Source organism: Erinaceus europaeus, chromosome 1, assembly GCF_950295315.1.
Source record: "Erinaceus europaeus chromosome 1, mEriEur2.1, whole genome shotgun sequence".
Lineage (NCBI taxonomy): Eukaryota > Metazoa > Chordata > Mammalia > Eulipotyphla > Erinaceidae > Erinaceus > Erinaceus europaeus.
Window position 1 is genome coordinate 15,443,164 of NC_080162.1, and position 19,598 is coordinate 15,462,761.

The 19,598-nt window shown below is 43.5% G+C and overlaps 1 protein-coding gene across 1 annotated transcript in view; it reads left to right on the plus strand.

The window, feature by feature from the left end:
• The first annotated feature begins 3,052 nt into the window (after positions 1-3,052).
• The window catches only part of REEP3 (receptor accessory protein 3), a 142,994-nt gene continuing 126,448 nt past the window's right edge, over positions 3,053-19,598 (plus strand). The window contains exon 1 of the mRNA XM_060193132.1: positions 3,053-3,657. Within this exon, the coding sequence (XP_060049115.1) occupies positions 3,068-3,657 (590 nt within the window). The 5' untranslated portion in view covers positions 3,053-3,067. The remainder of the gene's footprint in view (positions 3,658-19,598) is intronic.

The following is a 19,598-nucleotide window of genomic DNA, read 5'->3' on the forward strand; positions in this document are numbered from 1 at the left end:
ACAAAATGTGTGTAGCACAAAGCAGGTGGTTTCCAGCACAAGGGATATTATGATGGGAAGAAGAGGGCTGTCTCAGATTGACAGCAGCTAAGAGTGACACAGACTTGGAGGAGGCAAAAGACAGGGCAAGCATTCAAAATGAAAGTTAACACTCGGCAACCTACAGACTTTTTTTTGAGAGAGCAGACAAGTTTTATGTAGCTCAGAAACTCAGAGGCTTGCTGTCTTCTGGAGGTTTCACTGCTCCAGGCTGCTTTCTTTAGACAATAGAGACAGAAACAGATGGGAAAAATATCATAGCACTGAAATTGTCTCCAATGTGGTAGAGTTGGGCTCAAACCTGGGTCTCCCGCAGAGTCAAACAGATGCACTAGCCAAGTGAGCTATTGGGCTGGCTCCTCCAGAAGCAGTTTTAATAATAGTTAACCAGAATGATGACCTCCAAATTAAGAGAGCATGAAAAACATAAACCCTTAGTAAGAGATTTCCACTACATACAGGTGAACGTTTGTACAGTTTGGGAAAATACCTTTACCTAACAAACATTTTCAAAGCAATTACCCTATTTCAGACAGAGAAAGCACAAAGATATGCTGTAGCTTTCGTCAATCAGAACCATAATAGAGAGCAAAATCAAACAGGCATCAATTTAGGAATTCAAGTAGTATGGTACAGAGACATGGAGAAAATTGTGAATAATTATCATGGTGGAAATTCAAGGATACCTTATTTATTGTCACATGACATAGGATTCTGACAGGTAGAGGATGGGGATCAACTGATTAAAGGAAAAGTGAAATCCAGGCAAAGGAGATAAGGATAATAAAAATAAAAAACTTAGTTAAGACATAAGGAAATGTGGACTGGAGTCTTTAATTAAAGTACAAAAAAATAATAATAATAGCATATTTTGTGACCATACTGTAATTTTTTTTGTTCCTCAGTTTCCCCATAATAAAATTAAAAGGCTAATAATGATACTATAGTCTATGTTTTGCCTCCCGGGGCTTACATGAAGCACTGCTAAATACATGTTTAGAAAGTTCTCTGACTTGTTGGGAGTCAGGCGGAAAAATACTAAAAAATTAAGATTATAAAAATAAAAGATGGGGGGGCAGATGGTGGTGGCACACCTGGTTCTCGCACGTTACGATGCATAAGGGCCAGGGTTCAAGTCCCCTGTTGTCACCTGCAGGGGAAAAGCTTCACAGATGGTGAAGCAGGGCTACACGTGTATATCTATCTTCCTATCTTCCCTTCCTTCTCGATTTCCGGCTGTCTCTATCCAAGAAATAAATAAAGGTAACAAAAAATAAAAATAAAGATCCTGTACAAAAAGCACATTTTATTAATAAGACTGCTAAACTGAAATATATATTCTTTTTTTTTTTATTTTTTTTTTAATATTTATTTTATTTATTCCCTTTTGTTGCCCTTGTTGTTTTATTGTTGTAGTTATTATTGTTGTTGGATAAGACAGAGAGAAATGGAGAGAGGAGGGGAAGACAGAGAGGAGGAGAGAAAGATAGACACCTGCAGACCTGCTTCACCGCCTGTGAAGGGACTCCCCTGCAGGTGGGGAGCCGGGGTTCGAACCGGGATCCTTCTGCCGGTCCTTGTGCTTTGCGCCACCTGCGCTTAACCCGCTGTGCTACAGCCCGACTCCCTGAAATATATATTCTTAACATACACATCCTTAGCATGAACAAGCAAAAGAGCCTAACCCCAGAGAATAAAGCAGTTTGTAAGCTCATCTTTCAAACAACCAAAAATATCACCATATTCAGTGACCCAAGGACTTTTACAAGAACTCAGAATAATCTTATGTGCCCTTGATTTTCCTTCCAAACAAGTGAGAGAACATTCTTTTTATATATATATATATATTTTATATTACTTAATTTTCCCTTTTGTTGCCTTTTTTTGGGTAGTTATTTTTGTTATTGATGTCATTGTTGTTGGATAGGACAGAGAAATAGAGAGAGGAGGGGAAGACAGAGAGGGGAGAGAAAGACACCTGCAGACCTGCTTCACCGCCTGTTGTGACTCCCCTGCAGGTGGGGAGCGGGGGACTTGAACCGGGATCCTTCGGGCCACCTGCGCTTAACCTGCTGCGCTACCGCCTGACTCCCAACAAGTCAGAGAACTTTCTAAACATGTATTTAGCAGTGCTTCATGTAAGCCCCGGGAGGCAAAGCATAGACTATAGTATCATTATTAGCCTTTTAATTTTATTATGGGGAAACTGAGGAACAAAAAAAATTACAGTATGGTCACAAAATATGCTATTATTATTATTTTTTTGTACTTTAATTAAAGACTCCAGTCCACATTTCATCCTTTTTCTTCCTACCGTCTGGATGCTAGGATTTCTCTTACTAGCTTCTTAACTGGGGAGGGGCAGAAGATCAGAATAAACTTTAAATTTACTTTCATAATTTGGTACTGTAACCCAAAGTTAGAGTTCTTTTTTCTTTTTCTTTCTTTCTTTCTTTTCTTTTTTTTTTTTTTAACAAGAGCTCTGCTCAGTTCTGGCTTGTGGTATGGTGCCAGGAATTAAAAAAAACAAAACAATTTTCAATTCTCTTTTGAAATTATCCTATGTCTAAGAACTGCAAAGTATAATCGTAGTCTAATCTTAGTAAATAGCTCTAAAGAGCAGGACAGGTCAGGAGTTCTAGGCTTTTTACTTTGACTATCTGGTAGGCTCAGGAAAATACAGGCGATGTGGGTAAAACAGGCTTTGCAGACCTTGTGATGCAAAGGTGCCCTAAGAGGCCAGAGAGTAGAGGTATCAATACACCCACTGCTGCCATCATGTAATCCAATGCTTCCCTCCTCTGCCCCACCCTGCATTGCACCAGGCACCTCGAGAGACTCCAGGCAGCACACTTGAGACCTATGCAGAGACCCTCTGCGTAGTTCCCTTTAAATGTGGAGATCTCGGTGAAGAGTAAAGAAACAGAATCTGGCCACACACCACTCAAAAAAAAAAAAAAAAAAACTTAAGATCTCCGGGATCCAGGCTCTGGTCCAGAAGGATCCTACCCGACACAAAGTTGCTGCTATGATTTTGTTTTTGAAATGCAGCCCCCATCCCTGCCCTCCTGTATTTGAGGCGGTAACGCAAGCCGTTGGAGGCAGACCCCGTTCCCCAGCCTCCCGCTCCGCCCCGGCTTCGTCGCGCCGCCGAGGGCAGAGGCGGCGGGGGCGGGGGGCGGGGGGCGGACGGCGGGCACCCGGGTCCCTCGCGCGGCCGGAGCGCAGCAGCCCCGGCCCGGAGCCCCGCAGGCCAGGCTTCCGCCCGTGCGCCCCGCCGGCCCCCGGAGCCCGGTCGCGGGGACCCGGCCTCGGAACCACCCGCCGCCGCCACCGCCTATCAGCGGAGCTCAGGGGCGGGGCCGCGGGCTCCTCCGCAGCTCGGCCAGCGGGCGGGGACGGGCGGGGGACCGACCGCCGAGCAGCCGGGGCGGCCGCGAGCAGACACCGGGCCCGGCTCCCGAGGGCGCCATCGCGGCCCCGGGCAGCGCGAGCAGCCGGCCAGCGCGCGGCCTGCCGTTGGCGGCCTTGCCCGCCGCGCTCGGCTCCCATCCGCCCCCGAAGTGGGGTCGAGGCCCCCGGGAAGATGGTGTCCTGGATGATCTCCAGAGCCGTGGTGTAAGTGCTGCTCGCGGCGCCCCGCATCCAGCGCCGAAGCCCGGGAGAGGGGTGGGGACGGGCCAGGCCTTGGAGGAGAGGGCAGGCCTGGGCCGGGGCGCTGGGGGGCTGGGGGGCGGGGGGGCGGGGGGGCTGGGGGGCGGGGGGGGAAGCTGGCCCGGCTCGGGCTTGCCGGGGGGCTGGGGGCCCGAGGCCTCCTCACCCTGCTCCACGTCGCTGCGGGGCTCCTGGCGGCGAGGGTCCGGCGGCGGCTGAAGCTGGAGCGCGGCCGGGCTGCGTGCGGCTCCGAGGCCCTGCTCTCGCGGCGCTAGGTGGGCAGGCTGCGCGCGCTCCCCGCTCTCGCTCCCCGCGCTGCGCGGCACCGCCCTTGGGCCCGGGAGCGGCGCGCCTCGCGGCGTCGCCCTGCGCAGGCTCCGCAGACGTCGAGCGCGGGAGGTTCCCAGAGCTTCCCCGGGGATGTGGTTGCGGCGCGCCTTTGTATCCTGCCACCAGTGCGTTCCGGTGTCTCTCTCCTGGGGACTGATTGCCATTCGGTCACGTGGGGTAGGAGGAGAGATTGCTCTTAAACAAAACAAAACAAAACAAAACAAAACAAAACCAAACCTGCGACCGACTGCTCAATCCGCTCAGATCCCTGGGAGCCCAGGATCCCTGTTGCTCCCAAGATTTTACAGCTTCACGAGAAAGCTCACGGTTGAGAAGTGACACCCGCTTGCTCGCTCTGGTCTCAGAAGTTGGTCCTATCTTGGAGGAATTTTTTGCCCAGTGATTGAGAGGTTGCAGGTGGCCTGTTGCTTTTGTTGTAAGTATCGTATTCGTTTCATTGTGTTCTTACCAACAAGTGCTACAGGTCCATAAGAAAAGAAAATTAGTTCCGTTGTTGTCTTTACTCTGTGAAGTTGCTTGCTTGACTACAGTTTAAACTCATTTCTTTTCTTTTTCTTTTTTTTAGTGATTTAGTATTGATTTACAAAATTATAAGATAACACGGTATAATTACACCAAGTTCCCACCACCAGATTTGTGTCTCCATTCCCTACATTGCAAACTGCAGTGATTCTCCCAAGGTCACAGATATGGGTTAACTATTATTTCTATAAATATTATATATCCCCCCACACACTTTTTCTGTGCTCCTGACTTCTCTTTTTAAGTCACACCTACACCTACTGTTACTTACGAATACCCCTTCCTTTTTTCCTCTTCTCTCACGGATCTCGGATCTCCATGGAGTTCAGAGTTCAGAGCCCTCAGGTCATCTTCCCCTAACATTTCTTCCCCTCTGGGAGTATGGGCCAGAATTCTTTTGGGGGTGCAGAAAGTGGGAGTTCTGGCTTCCACTGGGCCTGTCCATTGACAGGTCCACTGCTTGTCCACTGGGCCTGGCCATTGACAGGTCGATCTGTATCCCCAGCCTGTTTCTATTTTTCCATAGTGGGGTCTCAGGTCACATTGGTAAGGTCATCTGTCCGGAGAAGTGAGGATGGCATCATAGTAGTGTCTGCAACTTGGTAACTGAAAGGCAGTCAAATATAGAGCAAAACAAAATGTTTAATAAATAGCAAGCAAAAAGGAGGAAAAGAAGGTGAGAATAGAGACTTGAGGGTGGAATGAAGCTAGAAAGTCTCTTTTAGCTATGTTGCTAAAGGGCCATGACTTAAGTCATTTTTGAGTTTGATAGACAACATGGAGGTGGATTAAGAATATTATCTGGGAAGGTGTCGACAGAGTGTTGAGTAGAATTAGAAAAACTGGATTAGGGCAGAGAGTAACTCCCAAACTTGAAGAAAATATATATTAATGCAATTAACTGTTGACCATATCAATCTGACCCAGAGCCTATTTATATTCATATTAAGCACAGGAGTCTGTATAACTTCAGAGTCCCTGTTAGACACAGCTCACAGCCCATAGTTACAGCTGGGAACATTCTAGGCTGCGTTCATTTCAGGACCAGTCTTCCTCTAAATTGATTTCTTACCATTCTGTCTTTCCTCAAAGAAAAAAAGTCACAAAGTAAACAACAGTAATGTAATTGCTGTCAAGAGACCCTGTATTACTTGTGTGATAACTATACGAATAATATTACCTCGGTATCTTTGTAAAATACCTTTCTGAAGCACAAAACTTCTCAATTAGCTCTAGATTTTGGTGACAAGGATTAACGCGGCAAAAGAAAAAAGGAACTCCTTTCGTAAAGTTTAGAATTTATGAGTAGTACCTAATAATGGACAAATAATCATGTAAAGTTGGATCTCACAGTTTTATGAGGAAAAACAGAAGTATCTTAAGGGATAACGATTATATAGGGAGTATTAGTTTCTTGTATATAGTCAGGAAAGTTTGAGGTTTATTATCAGATTTTCTTTTTTTTAATTTCATATTTCACTAGGAAGGGAGAAGGAACAAAATTATCTGAATTGAGGTGTATTTTATTTGGACCCCATGCTCGAAAGTCCAACCCTTTATCCACTGCACCACTTCCCGGACCTTTATTTGGAAGTAAATCAATCTCTTAGTGGCGTATTGAATCTGATTTGCAATAGCATCCCAAATACATCGTTTGGGTGGCCAGGGAGGTAGCTCAACAGTAGACTGCAGGACTTGCGTGCATGAGGCTTCAGTTTTGATCCTAATACCTCATATTCTGGCTTGCTCTCTATTAATATAAGTGAGTGTTCAAAATTGGCCATTTATAGGGGCCACACGGTGGCGGACCTGGTGAAGTGCTCACACTACAGTATGCAAGGACCCCCCCAGGTTCAAGCCCCTGGTCTCTTCACAAGTGGTGAAGCAGGGCTGCAGGTTTCTCGCTCTGTCTCTATCCAATAATAAGTAAATAAAAAGAAATTAGAATAATGACATTAAAAACAAATTGGTCATTTGACTGCCGCACTCCTGTTTGTTCTCTATTAAGTACAATTTCTAGTTTAAGTTTCAGAATCTACTGTGATCATCAGTGTAAAATTGGAATACAGGAAACAGGATATACAGATGTCTTCACATTATTTATTTATTTATTTTAACCTCTGGGTTCTCTTTTAGCTCTCTCATTTACATATTACAGTCATACCTTTCTTAGCCTAGTAAGTGTCTATTGGTTATTTTCTGCAACTTTAAAATCACCTGCTCACAGCTGTGCTGTTTTTTCCCTACTTTTGTATTCCTTAACCAATTTTTAACTATTAAATAAAAAGTAGTGAAACACTTTAATTTTGTTTGCATAAATCAAATCAGATTTTTTAGTTTGTTTTTATCATCAAACATTAGTATGATTATCTTTACTAGATGCCCTTCTTAACACAGAAGTTATTAACACAGAGTTGGTTTTAAAGGAGTTGATGGTTTATGAATCAGTGATTCAGATATGACACCTACAGTAAAGTTGGAACATCAAGTCTTGTAAGAGTTTTACACTCGAAATTTTAGGGATTAGACAAGGGATTCTGTCTGGTTGGCAAATAAAAAAAAATGAAATCAATGTTAGATTTGAAATGAACCTTCAATGACAGACTGAATTTAGATAAAGATGAAAAAGTTTTAGGTAAAGGAATCCTGTGAGCCAACACATTGAGAAAGGAAGGCCTAAATTACTTAACTGCACGTGAGTGCTGTAGAGAGAGAAAGCTGGAAAGACTGGGAATTTCAGGAAGAACTAACTATTAGATTTTATTAGAGAGTAGTGACTTTGCTTTGGGAGATTCCTCCTCCCCCCTCCCCCCCCCCCCATTGTTTTGTGAGATTACAGGCACCAGAAACATGCTGAAGAAAAACTGCTTAGAGGGAAGAGATGAAACCTTCTTAGGACCTACAGAATTAAAAACCGAGGCACAGAGGATGAATATGTCATGAAAACATGTTTGTCACATGCCAGGAAATGTATTTCATGGGTCATTTGAACCCTTAGCATTGTAAAGCACGCTTGTGAGCGAATATAAGCATCATTACAGTTTTTCCCTTTGCCCCTCTGTTTATCTTATCCATAAGTGCTGGGTGTTTTCTGCTCCCTTGATCATAGTGTATGTATGTGAAAGTATTCGAAAGGTCAGTCCAGCATCCTCAGAACTTGTAAACCTTTTTTTACACTGGGAGATAGAATTTAACTACAGTTGTTCCCCTGAGCAGTTAACCAGTCTTGAGCCTGAAGCAAAGTCACACTGTTCTCACAACATGAATTTCTGAACACGTGTGAGGAGCACAAGGAGTTTCCATAACCAGAGCTCTCTCCCTTGTGGGTGCGAGCACATTCTCCTCATACTTCCTGGCATTACGTAGGGCAAGGAGCACTGGCATTGGAATTAGACCAGATGCTACTTATAGCTATGCCCTGTAACATAGGAGCTTCAATGTCCTTGTCTTAAAACGCTCCTTAACACACCTGGAGCGAAACTCGAGGACAGGCCTAAGGATCCTGGTTCAAGCCCCCCGGCTCCCCACCTGCAGGGGGGGGTCGCTTCACAAGCGGCAAAGCAGGTCTGCAGATGTCTATCTTTCTCTCCCATTCTCTGTCTTCCCCTCCTGTCTCCATTTCTCTGTGTCCTATCCAACAATGATGACAGCAGTAATAACCACAATGATAAAAACAAGGGCAACAAAAAAGGAAAATAAGTACATAAATAAAAGATTTTTTAAAAAATGGTCCTTAAAAGCACTACAAAGATTAAATCAGTTTAAATAAAACACACTGTATGTGGTACCTAGCCTATACTGTGCACCTAAAACATGACTCTGTGTGTGTGTATAGGGAAGTGGGAATAAGGTGGCATAGGAAGAAATATCGTTGAGTATCATCAATAAACCTAGAATATAGAACTAGCTTTGGTTGTATTGGCCAGTTGAATGATGACCAGGCATTCTCCTAAGGATAGTTAACACCTATCTCTTTCTTTGTGGAGACAAAGGTATGCAGTAATCTAGAAACTCTTCTACAATATTCTGTGTTGTTTTGAAATGATTTTTCATATATTGTTTATTTTCAGTCAGCTTTACTTGGCAAGATTGAAAGGTTAACTAGCAATTACTAAGGGTAATAAGAGTCTGAGATATCAAGTAATAATACATCAAATACCCACACATAAAACTTTTGAAACATGACTCATAGGTTGAAGGAAATGCCGTCTTTTATTTATTTATTTATTTGCCTCCAGGGTTATCGCTGAGGCCTGCACTACAAAAACACTTCTCCTGCGGCTATTGCTTTTTTGTTTTTTCCTTTCCATTTTTCTCTTCTTTGCCTTTTTTTTTGGATAGGATAGAGAGAAAATGAGAGGGGAGGGGAAGAGAGAGGGAGAGAGCAAGATACCTACAGATCTGCTTCACTGCTTGTGAAGTGACCCTCCCCCCCACCTCGCAAGTGGGGAGTCAAAGGCTGGAACCCAGATCTTCATACTGTGTACGCTTAACCCAGTGTGCTACTGCCTGCCCCCTGGAAATTCCATTTTCTAACTTTTGTCTGTATACGTAACAGCTTTGTGGTTAAGATGAATACTAAGGGCATACTACCCGAGTTCAAATATAAACTCTTGGGGTCGGGCGGTGGCGCAGTGGATTAAGCGCATGTCGCGTAAAGCGCAAGGACCGGCATAAGGATCCCGGTTCGAGCCCCCGGCTCCCCACCTTCAGGGGAGTCGCTTCACAGGCGGTGAAGCAGGTCTGCAGGTGTCTATCTTTCTCTCCCCCTCTCTGTCTTCCCCTCCTCTCTCCATTTCTCTCTGTCCTATCCAACAACGAATAGCGTCAACAATGGCAATAATAATAACCACAACGAGGCTACAACAACAAGGGCAACAAAAGGGGAGAAAAATGGCCTCCGGGAGCGGTGGATTCATGGTGCAGGCACCGAGCCCAGCAATAACCCTGGAGGGAAAATATATATATATATCTATATAAACTCTTCCCTTTTTTTTTTTCACTATAGTTTAGCCCATAGGACTAAATGCATTCATGTACATGATATCCATAGTCCTTTTCTGGATGCTTACCCACTGTGTTCATCAATTATCAGAACAAGAAAAAAGACATCTCATTAAAGTTGTAGCATAGTGAATATTTATGCTGTTATTTCTCCAGCTCTCTCTGACACACACACACACACACACACCCCTCTCTCTCTTAGTACCCACCCCCACCCCCAGACGACTCTTGTTAGATAAAGGGAAAGTAAGGGAAGATGCCACAACACTGCACCACTGCTTGCCAAGCCTCCCCTCTGCATGGTGTTCCATGTGGTGACCAGAGTGTGCTATTTCTTAGAGGGAAGAGATGAAAACTTTCTATCTTAGGACCTACAGAATTAAAAACCGAGGCACAGAGAATGAATATGTCATGAAAACATGTTTGTCACATGCCAGGAAATGTATTTCACCTGTAATATATATTTTTAACTTTTATTTTCCAGTTGGTCTCTCCACCTAGGTAACATAATACAGAATGCACTAAAAATGTTGTGATGGTCTTAAACTATATACATTGTGTTACTCTGAAATATTTTTTTATCTTCTGTTTTATTAGGACACTGTTCATTATTTTCATAGCCATTTATGTACTTTTGAGTTCTGCTGTTAGATCGTTGCTAATATAAGTAATACTACAAAGTAGCTATACATTGGAATTTACACTTTCTTTTTAAAAAATATTTTTAACATTATTTAATTTGATAGAGAGAAATTGAGAAGGAAGGGAGATAGTGAAAGAGAGAGAGAGAGATACAAAAAGACACTTGGCAGCACTGCTTCACCACTTGTGAAACTTTCCCCTTGTAGGTAGGGACTGGGGGGGCTTGAACGTGGGCCCTTGAGCATGGCAACGTGTACTTCAGCAGGTGTGCCATCACTCAGCCCCTCTTTTTTCTTATTAAGTAATACCTTAATGTCAGTTTTTAAGAGTGGGGTCAAGAGATAGCTCACTTGATAGAGTGCATAGTTTACCATGTGTAAGGCCCTGTGTTTGAGCCCCAACACCACATAGGAACAGCATGTGAAGACTAGAAGGAGTTCTGTGCTCGGTGGGGCATTGCAGTGGTTTCTCTCCATTCAGTCAATAAAAGGATTCAAGAGAATTACTTCTAAGTCAGAGGCTGAATAGTTCTGACTATTAATATGGGTTGCCAAATTGCTTTCCAGAGGTATATTAATATGTTATGCTGCCATCAACAATATATATTGTCTTTATCACAACGTTGCCAGAGTCAAGAGCTTGATTATTTTATGCTTTCTTTTTTTTTTATGAATTTATATGACTACAAGTTAATAGGAGTGTACATAAACATTCCCACCACCAAAAGACTGTGTCCCATCCCAAAACCCCCCCCCCCCCCCCCAGTGAAGCCAGACATCACCCTCACCCTCAACCCAGAGACTTTTACTTTGGTGCCCTACTCCAAACTCAGTGAAATCCTGTTTTGAGTTTCCCTTTCTGTTCTTTCTCAGCTTCTGTTTATGAGTGGGATCATCCCATACTCATCTTTGTCTTTCTGATTTAGCTCACTTACCATAATTCCTTCTATTTTATGCTTTGCTAATAAGTATGACAACAAATCCATTGTTTTATTTTGCATTTTATTTCTTAGGAGGTTTAATATCTTTTCCTAATATGTATTTATTAATTACATATATCCTGTTGTACAAATAGTCTGTATACTTTGCCCTTTATCTCTTGGTGATTTAATGATTTACTTATTCGTCTGAACTCCTTGTATAAGAAAGAAATTAAACTTAAGTAATATTTGATAAAATGTTTCCCAATCTAATTACACGGTTCTTTTTTTTTTAGTTGTATAGATTTATAGTCATAATGAAATTCAAGTTTATTTTTTACTTTGTTGTTTATTTTTCACTTCATAATATTAATTACTTCTTTTTTTTAATATTTATTTTATTTATTTATTCCCTTTTGTTGCCCTTGTTGTTTTATTGTTGTAGTTATTATTGTTGGATAGGACAGAGAGAAATGGAGAGAGATGGGGAAGACAGAGAGGAGGAGAGAAAGATAGACACCTGCAGACCTGCTTCACCGCCTGTGAAGGGACTCCCCTGCAGGTGGGGAGCCGAGGTTCGAACCGGGATCCTTATGCCGGTCCTTGTGCTTTGTGCCACCTGCACTTAACCTGCTGTGCTACAGCCTGACTCCCCTAATTACTTCTTACATTTGGTAACTACTGTATCATATAGGACTGAATAAATTTTGAAGCTTTCAAGTTCTATTCTATTTCTCTTTTTACAGTGATTTTTTTTTTAATCTAGCAGTACTTATCAAAACCTCAAGTCTTTCTAATTCATCCTTATCAGTTATATCCATGTGATTCCTTTACATGCTAAATTACATACCTTAAAAAATATATATACCGGGGCTGGGCGGTAGCTCAGCAGGTTAAGCACACATGGCACAAAGCACAAGGACCCACAGGGCCCATGCTCCCCATCTGCAGGAAGTTTCCCTATTCTTTATCCCTCTGAGAATATGGACTAAAATTATTCATGGGGTGCAGAAGGTGGGATTTCTGGCTTCTATAATTGCTTCTCTGATGGACATGGACAGTGGCAGGTTGATCCATACCCCACAGCATCTTTCTGTCTTTCCCTAGAGAAGTAGGTGAAGTTCAGGGAAACATCAGTCAGGTCATCTTCCCAGGGAGATCAGGATGGAAGCATAGTAGCATCTGCAACTTGGTGGCTGAATGACAGTAAGATATAAAGCAGGACATAATGGTTAATGAACAGGAACCAAAAAGGAGGAATAGAAGAGATGAGAATAGGAATCTTAGGATGGAATGAAGTGAGGAAATCTGTTTTAGGTATGTTCTTATGGCTCCTGACTTTTGTAGTTTTCACTTGAGTTTGACAGCTAACATGGAGGTGGACAGAAATATTGCCTGGGAAGATGGTGTCAGAGTTGAGAACAGGGCTAGAAAGTTGGATTAGGGCAGAGAGTAGCTCCCAAACTAGAAGAAGATCTATGATTAAAATTAACTGGGAGCTGAGTGATAGCTCAGAGGATTAAGCGTACACGGGGCAAAGCTCAAGGACCAGCACAAGGATCCTGGTTGGAACCCCGGCTCCCGACCTGCAGGGGCGTCACTTCACAGGCAGTGAAGCAGGTCTAATGGTGTCGATCTTTCTCTCCCCCTCTCTGTCTTGCCCTTCTCTCTCGATTTTGCTGTCATATCCAACAATGACAGCAATAACAACAATAAACAACAAAGGCAACAAAAAGGGGGAAAAAATAGCCTCCAGGAGCAGTGGATTGGTAGTGCAGGCACCGAGCCCCAGCAATAACCCTGGAGGGAAGAAAAAATTAACTGTTCACTCCATCAACCTAACCCAGGGCCCATGTATATTGATGCTTAGCACAGGAGCCTACGTATCCGCTGAGTTCCTGCCATTCTGAGTTTACAGTTCACAGTCACAGCTGGGAACATTCTAGACTGCACTCGGAAATAGTATTCTCTAAAGATGCATATTTAACTCCTTACCAAAAAAAGTTGGAAACATACAAATGAGAGTCTCAAAATATTAAAATTAAATGAAAAAACATAATTTGAAACTTCCTGTAAAATATTTTTGAAATACTGCCTGGTCGTTTTCTTGCCAAGTAACATAACAAGAATGCAGTTTGGGAATAAACTTTTTTCCTCACAAAGTTTATGTCTTTTTATTAGTTTTAAATATGTTTCTTGGGAGCTGGGCAGTAGCGCAGCGGGTTAAGCACACGTGGCGCAAGCGCAGAGACCCGTGTGGGGATCCTGCTTCGAGCCCCCGGCTCCCCACCTGCAGGGGGGTCACTTCACAAGCAGTGAAGCAGCTCTGCAGGTGTCTATCTTTGTCTCCCCCTCTCTGTCTTCCCCTCCTCTCTCCATTTCTGTCTGTCCTATACAACAATGATGACAACAACAATAACTACAACAACAATAAAAAATAACAAGGGCGGGAGTCAGGCTGTAGTGCAGCAGGTTAAGTGCAGGTGGCGCAAAGCACAAGGACTGACATAAGGATCCCAGTTCGAGCCCTGGCTCCCCACCTGCAGGGGAGTTGCTTCACAAGCGGTGAAGCAGGTCTGCAGGTGTCTTATCTTTCTGTCCCCCTTTCTATCTTCCCCTCCTCTCTACATTTCTCTCTGTCCTATCCAACAACAACTACAACAATAAAACAAGGGCAACAAAAGTGAATAAATAAATAAAATAAATATTTTAAAAAAATAACAAGGGAAACAAAAAGGGGGAAATAAATTTTTAAAAAATATATCTTAAGAGTTTCTAAATTTTTTTTTTCTGTGAATATCAAGGGATATCGGGCAGGAGATAGCTCACCTAGTAGAGTTTGCACCTTACCAAATGTGAAACCCTGGGTTCGAGCCCCAGAACCATATGGAAGTATCGTGGATAATGGAGTGGTGCTGTGGTTATCTCTATCTGTCTGGAAAAATAAAGCAGAACAAAAACAAACAATGGATCCCACCAAAGTGATGGAATTATATGTACACAAGGCTCTGGTAGCACAAACATGTATCTGAGTAGGGGAAGTGTGCCCGTGATAAAGCGCCTGGCGAGCGCGGGTAAGCCCCTGGGCTCAATTCCTGGCACATAACAACAGCAAAGATAGCTCCGTGTATGGTGAAGCAATACTTTTTTTCTCTCTCTGTCTCAAAAAAAAAAGGCAAGAAAGAAGGGTGGGGAGCTGGGCAGTAGCACAACGGGTTAAGCGCACATGGCACAAAGTGCAAGGATTGGCACAAGGATCCTGGTTTGAGCCCCCAGCTCCCCACTTGCAGGGGGTCGCTTCACAATCGGTGGAGCAGGTCTGCAGGTGTCTATCTTTCTGTCTTCCCCTCCTCTCTCGATCTCTCTCTGCCCTACCCAACAACAACAACAGCTGTGACAACAATAACAACTACAATAAGCGCAACAACAAGGGCAACAAAATGAGAAAAATGGCTTCCAGGAGCAGTGGATTCGCAGTGCAGGCACCGAGTCTCAGTGATAACCCTGGAGGCCAAAAAAAAAAAAAAGAAGAAGAAGCAGAAGAAGGGTGAATATGGGATAACCTCACTCGTGAACAGAGTTGAGAAATAAGAATAGAAAGGGGAAACACAAAGTTGAACTTCCCTGGGTTTGGTATATTGCACCAAAGTAAAGGACTCTGAGGGTGGTACACCATTAATCTCCCCAGTAGAAATTAAAACATTTAATAAAATAAATAGCTCGCTGGTGGGGCACATGCCTTGCCATGCTTGCAGCCACAATTCAAACCCTGGTAATCACATGGCAGTGTTACCATATGGTAGTAAGTTATGGTGTCTATATCCTTCCTCTGTGTAAATGAAGGGGGGTGTGGGGAAGATGACAGCGTAGAAGCTGCAAAATTGCGTGTGTATGGCGTGGACGCTACCAAAACAGTGATCAGGTTAAGCATTTTTGACAGTGATACTGATGATGACAGTGGCATGTGGTATTAAGAGTGAGAGGCAGTCAGTTATCCAGGGACATGCCCACACATGTAGACTGATATGACAGAAGCGGTATGCAAAGTGAGTGGGGAAACATGGCCCTTTTAATCATGTTAAAAACAACTTGGCTATCTCTTATCAAATTCTCTCTTCACAGAAAACTCCAGTCAATTATAAATAACTGACTGCTGGGCAGGGGTAGATAGCCTCATGGTTATGCAAACTGACTCTCTTGCTTGGGGCTTCAGAGTCGTAGGTTCAATTCCCTGCATCACCGTAAGCCAGAGCTGAGCGGTGCTCTGGTTAAACAAATAAAATGTATTGGTTTTTTTTTGTTTTGTTTTGTTTTGTTTTTTAAATATTTATTTTCTTTATTCCCTTTTGTTGCCCTTGTTGTTTTATTGTTGTAGTTATTATTGTTGTTGTCGTTGTTGGATAGGACAGAGAGAAATGGAGAGAGGAGGGGAAGACAGAGAGGAGGAGAGAAAGATAGACACCTGCAGACCTGCTTCACCGCCTGTGAAGCGACTCCCCTGCAGGTGGGGAGCCGGGGCTCGAACCGGGATCCTTATGCCGGTCCTTGTGCTTTGCGCCACCTGCGCTTAACCCGATGCACTACAGCCCGACTCCCAAAATGTATTGTTATATGGAAAACTGGGAAATGTTACGCATGTACAAACTATTGTATTTACTGTCGAATGTAAAACATTAATTCCCCAATAAAGAAATTAAAAAAACAAAATGAACTGCCTAAGTGTGAGAACTGAAGTTCCTAAGCATTCAAGCGCCAGGTGGTGACTCACTCTATAGAGAGCGCACGTATTTGTGCTGAAGGACCTGGATTTGAGCCCGTTGTCCCCACTTGCAGAAAGAAAACTTCATGAGTAACACAGTAGTGCTGCATGTGTCTCCCAATCTCCTTACCTCCCTTCACCTCTCTATCTCACCCTGTGTCAAAAAGAAAAAAAAAATTCCAGGAGTGGTGTAGTAGTACAGACACCAAGCTCCAGCAATAACCCTGGTGGCAAAGGACAAATAGTTTTTTAGAAGGCAGTGTAAGAGAACATTATATGATTTAGCTGGGAAGAGTTTTTCAGGCCCTTTGACAAACAACAGCTCAATATGTCTCACACACACCTGACACTCAGTCAACTTCAGACATCGTTCTGAGCGCTTTCAAATTAACTAATTGTATTTCATAGCAGTCCTAATAATAATACAGGCTTTGAAAAGTGTAAATTCTAGAGATTTGAAATACTTTGCCCTAGGAGGACTCATAGCTCAGTAAGCGCAGAAGCTGAGTTGTAATCTAACTATAGAACCATACACTAAAGAGCCAGCTATATATATGATTTCCCTTTCTTGTATTCTATGCCTTTTCAAAAATATATATTTAAAATATTTATTTTATTTACTTATTCCCTTTTGTTGCCCTTGTTTTATTGTTGTAGTTATTATTGTTGCTACTGATGTCGTCATTGTTGGATAGGACAGAGAGAAATGGAGAGAGGAGGGGAAGACAGAGAGGGGAGAGAGAGACAGACACCTGCAGACCTGCTTCACCGGCCGTGAAGGGACTCTCCTGCAGGTGGGGAGCCGGGGGCGGGCGCTGGAACCGGGATCCTTATGCCGGTCCTTGTGCTTCGCACTACCTGCGCTTAACCCGCTGCGCTACGACCTGGCTCCCTTTAAAAAAATACTTTAACTTAGCTTTATTGAGATAGAATTCATGTACAGTAATTTCAGTGAGTTTTGTCATGTGTATCCTCATATCACTATCCCTATGAGATTCACTGCACAGGCAATCGAGATAAGGGACACGCCCAGTAGAGCAAATGCCTTGCTGTGCGGTGAAGCATTGGGTTTGAGCCCCGTACCACAAAGGAGCCCTACGGATGACACCGGTGTGGCGCCGTAGATGGGGGAGCAATGCAATGCTCTGCCTCACTCCTGTTGGCAAAGAATAAAGTAATGAAAAACTTGAGCTGCAGAGAGGTGACAGCATTGCACATTTTCAAGGATCTTCCCATTGTCATCAGTGCTACTTCTTCTAGCGTTTGCTCTTCTTCCGTAGCCAGTCAACAGCGTCAGGTTGAGCCTGATGTAAAGTTTCGAGACCTCCTTTGAATCTGGAGAGGTGGCAGTCGTTGACTATGTGGGTCATAGTCTGTCTGGAGCCACAGGGGCAGTTCAAGTCATCTCTGGCTCCCCAGCGATGGAACATAGCGGCGCACCGGCCATGGCCTGTTCGATAGCGATTGAGGAGGGCCCAATCATAACGTGCTAGGTCAAAGCCGGGTTGACGCTTGCAGGGGTCTGTGATGAGGTGTTTGTTCTTTACCTCAGCTGACTGCCAGCTCTGTTTCCAAGAGTCTGGAACAGAGAAGTTCAGTGTAGGCGTAGGGGACCAGATTGGGTGACGAGACGTCAAGCGTTGGACAGGGTGGGCGAAGATATCCGCGTATATTGGCAGGTCCGGTCGAGCATAGACGTGGGAAATGAACTTAGATGATGCTGCATCTCGACGAATATCTGGCGGGGCGATGTTGCCAAGAACTGGCAGCTATGGAACCGGGGTGGAACGGATGGTTCCAGAAATTATCCTCATGGAGGAATATAATTTGGAATCGACCAAGTGGACATGGGGGCTACGGAACCATACTGGGGCACAGTATTCTGCAGTGGAATACTCAGTGGTACTTATGAGGCAGAATAGTAACAGGGCTTGGCCCCTCCTTCTTAGCCACCCACACCTTATAAATCAAGACAAAAACATCTGGGACCTCCTATTTCCCTAGTTAAACTAAACGCAGGGCTTCCATAGGAGAAACCATTGCATAAGCCCTGCTGGGGACACCAATACAGACCTCCTGGCTGTCAGCAACAAGCCAGAACCCACTCTGAGTGCACCTTCTAGGACGCCTACATGACTGATCAGCTTCGGCCCACCGCAAGCTGGGGAGGAACATGCCATTCCTGCTTGGAGTGACTTGCTGTCCACAGGCATTGCCGGATGTGCCTGACAAGAAGACAGAACACTGGTGACAGACCATCTGTTCACTACTTGATGTGAGCACACACTGACCGTGCAACTTGGAGGACCCTTTTTTATGCACATGCAAGCTCCCTTCAGAGTCCGTCTGTGGTCCTGTTGTCATGAGTTAGCTCTCCTGTGTTCATATCTTGGGACCAATAAAAAAACTAAAATTAAAAAACCTCCACTGGGAATTAACTGGCCTATTGATTTCTATTATATGAGCCTAAAAATTAGCTGAGCTAGGCACCATTTGTATGTCCATTTCTACTACATCCTCTGCCTCTGATCTTTGCCAGTCTATGTGAATAGATGCCTAGCTATTTTAAATATTTTTTGAGGATATAGAATTATTGAAAGTCCAGTCAAGGGACTGGGTGGCAGTGCACTCGGTTGAGCACACACTTAACCATGTGCAAGGACCTTCTTCCTTCCCGATTTCTTAATGCAAACAGTTTTGTGCCATGCACAACCCACAGTGTATGATAGTCAGGAAATAAGAGTTATTTAAATTCAATAAAGAAATAGGCAATATAATGAAAAAATTAATATGTAAAGCCCTTCCTAAAAGAAGACAGACTTTTTTTTAACTTTTTTTTATTTTTAAAATATTTATTTTATTTATTTATTCCCTTTTGTTGCCCTTGTTGTTTTATTGTTGTAGTTATTATTGTTGTCGTTGTTGGATAGGACAGAGAGAAACAGAGAGAGGAGGGGAAGACAGAGAGGGGGAGAGAAAGATAAACACCTGCAGACCTGCTTCACCGCCTGTGAAGCGACTCCCCTGCCTGTGAAGCGACTCCCCTGCAGGTGGGGAGCCGGGGTTCGAACCAGGATCCTTATGCCAGTCCTTGTGCTTTGTGCCACCTGCACTAAACCCGCTGCGCTACAGCCCGACTCCCGAAGACAGACTTTTTAAAATGACACACGGGGGAGATAGCATATTGGTTATGCAAAAAGACTTTCACATCTGAGGCTCTAAGGTCCCAGGTTCAATCCCCAGCACCACCATAAACCAGATCTGGAAAACAAACAAACAAACCAATAAGATCCATTAATTTTCAGGAAAATGTAGATGAAGACCTCATTGAAATTCTGTTTGACCTGGGGTGGGTGGGTGGTGGGGAGAATACAGGTCCAAAAAGGATGACAGAGGACCTAGTGGGGTTTGTATTGTTATATGGAAAACTGGGAAATTTTATGCATATACAAACTATTGTACTTACTGTCAAATGTAACACATTAATTCCCCAATAAAGAAATTTTAAAAAAAGATTCTATTTTACACATTATATACTATAAAAATTAAGGGGCCTGAAAATACTAAGTATTGGCAAGAGTAGGAAGTGCATTTATATTTTAAAGCTTTTAAAAGTCCCCAAATTCTGATTTAGTTGATCTGTGATACTATCTAAATAACCTCATATTTAAAAACTGATTATAAGAGTCCATAGTTGTACATCTTCAA